Source organism: Cibotium barometz, chromosome 41 (assembly GCF_041138505.1).
Source record: "Cibotium barometz isolate CiBa-2024 chromosome 41, ASM4113850v1, whole genome shotgun sequence".
Lineage (NCBI taxonomy): Eukaryota > Viridiplantae > Streptophyta > Polypodiopsida > Cyatheales > Cibotiaceae > Cibotium > Cibotium barometz.
Window position 1 is genome coordinate 38,917,686 of NC_141086.1, and position 2,099 is coordinate 38,919,784.

The 2,099-nt window shown below is 46.7% G+C and overlaps 1 protein-coding gene across 1 annotated transcript; it reads right to left on the reverse strand.

Annotated features, from left to right (window-relative positions):
- Nucleotides 1–420: 420 nt before the first annotated feature.
- LOC147614942 (uncharacterized) lies at nt 421–1,798 on the reverse strand. The gene has a single exon (XM_086779812.1). It carries the CDS (start codon nt 1,694–1,696, stop codon nt 1,172–1,174), a length of 525 nt encoding a protein of 174 aa, XP_086635938.1. The 5' UTR covers nt 1,697–1,798; the 3' UTR covers nt 421–1,171.
- Nucleotides 1,799–2,099: the final 301 nt, after the last annotated feature.

Genomic DNA, 2,099 nt, shown 5'->3' on the forward strand with positions numbered 1-2,099 from the left:
AGCTAAAATTCATTACTAAAATCTATAGCATCCGATTATCTTTAATGATAACTTGGTTTAACTTGGAGCCACCACGTGGCAGTTTTCAAATAAGATATAGAAAAATATAGAAAAAGAAGAGATGGAGATTGCTGGTCAAAACCTAATTTCCGAAATGGGGATACATGTATGGTGCTCCAATTCCGGACACTTTGTAAGCCCCAGTATTGCTAAAGGTTAATTATCAAGGCAAGTACGCATAACAACATGACTTTTCATGTCCGCATGAAGAACTTTCCAACGAAATAGCAACGACTCTCCAAAACGACTAAAGAAACACTCGTGAACTACACATAAAAAGAGCAAGAAAAAAAGAGGCACTGAAAATTCGCAATCAATATGTTTGCGTATACTGATTGGAGTTGTGAATGTAACAGGGACAAGTATGCGTGCAACAGTTCTTGTGGAATGACAGCACTTCTTTAGAGATACAAAGGCACAAACTGGAAAGTGGCAAGCTTCCAAAGCTATGGTGGCAGCACATTAGAGATCCATTATTGCCTTCAGGACTACAACAATATGGAGGAAGACTGTAAATCTCAGCTCACAATGTGAAGCTGGCTATGGTGGCAGCACATCAGAGATCCATTATTGCCTTCGGGACTACAACAATATGGAGGAAGACTGTAAATCTCAGGTCACAATGTGAAGCTGGATTTTGCTCATTTTTCTTCGAAGTAGATTCCATAACGAGAATCACTAATTGTGTACTTACAACGGTGGCCAAAGTGTATGGTTGCTGCTTTACGTTGTTCTTGTAAGATAAGATATGGAAGTTGTCCGCCCATCTGGAAATACGTCTGTTTAGGGTTAACTGGCTCCATTGCAGCCATTGGTTCTCTCTGTCCCTCATGGCCTTAATTCACTGAAGTATTCATCAATGCCTGCATCCCCATTGCAGAAGTTGCTCGCTCCTTTCTCTAACAATGTAACTAATACACCCCCCCTGAGACCCCTCTACTGAGGATGCCTCGTGATCCCTTATGAACCCATAGACACTCCTGGACTTGGACGGATGAAGCTGTGGTGGTAGACTATGACGTACCAGTACACTTTAGTTCATGTAAAGCTAGCGTTCCCTTCATATGAGTACCTTCATATGAGTAAAAGGTGCGACTGTGAGGGGTGATGATCAGCCCTCGCTGATGGTCTCCAGCTTGGGCTGCCATGACTTCGACCTCGTGAGAATGTGCGTCTGATGTGAGAGTAGTAATGCACCTTGAAGGAGCTGATTAGGGACCTTTAAAGGAGAGCAATCCATGTGTACTGATATGCTACCTGCGTTGTCGTTCATCTCCTCGCTTGCGTTGAGGAGTTTCGCAAAGGAGGCCAACTCCTCGGCAGCCACGCGTGTGTGCAACCTGTGCATGGGGAAGAGGATATACACACGGCCGGGCCGAGCTTCATCGTCTGCAGGCAAGGGGGCCGCACGCTTAGGGGATTGGTCTCCCGTGCAAGCATGGTCACACTCTGCGACAAAGTGGCCGGGGAACTCAAGCATCAGCTCGGCCACTGTCATGGGCACCCCGTCCAACTCCAAGACTCGGCCTTCGACAGAGTGCACTACTTGAGCGATGGTGGCGGATGAGGGGCGACAATTGGTGACAGAAGCTGGAGCAGCGCAGATGCAGAGCATGCAAGAGAGGTGATTCCCCATAGTGTAGGTTCTCGACCTCAAAGAAGACTCTTGTTCTACACTTGATTTGGGCAATGGAGGATCGAGATCACCGGCTCCCTGGCCCAAGCCAAGCTTTTTACATAGCTGCCAAAGCCTTCCGATACGTATAATTATGGGGAAACTTAAAGCAATTCTAATGGCGTGGCTCCTGATGTGCGGTTGAAGGATGTTAATGAGACAATTAAGCAGCTCGCATGTCGTTGGAATGTTCATTGCTCGGTTGGTCGTGTGTCAAAAGCATGGAAGCTGCTGGTGGTTTTGAACTTTTGGCCCTCCTTTCGATGGCATGTGGCGAGTAGGTATAGGTTGATAAATGCAACCAACCTCGGGAGCTGGCACCCTGGCAATGAAGCTACATAGGGCCTCAACCATGATGCTTACA

What these genes read in the sequence shown, in the direction of transcription:
- LOC147614942 (XM_086779812.1), bottom strand. Translation starts at nt 1,696, where the DNA reads ATGGGGAATCACCTCTCTTGCATGCTCTGCATCTGCGCTGCTCCAGCT.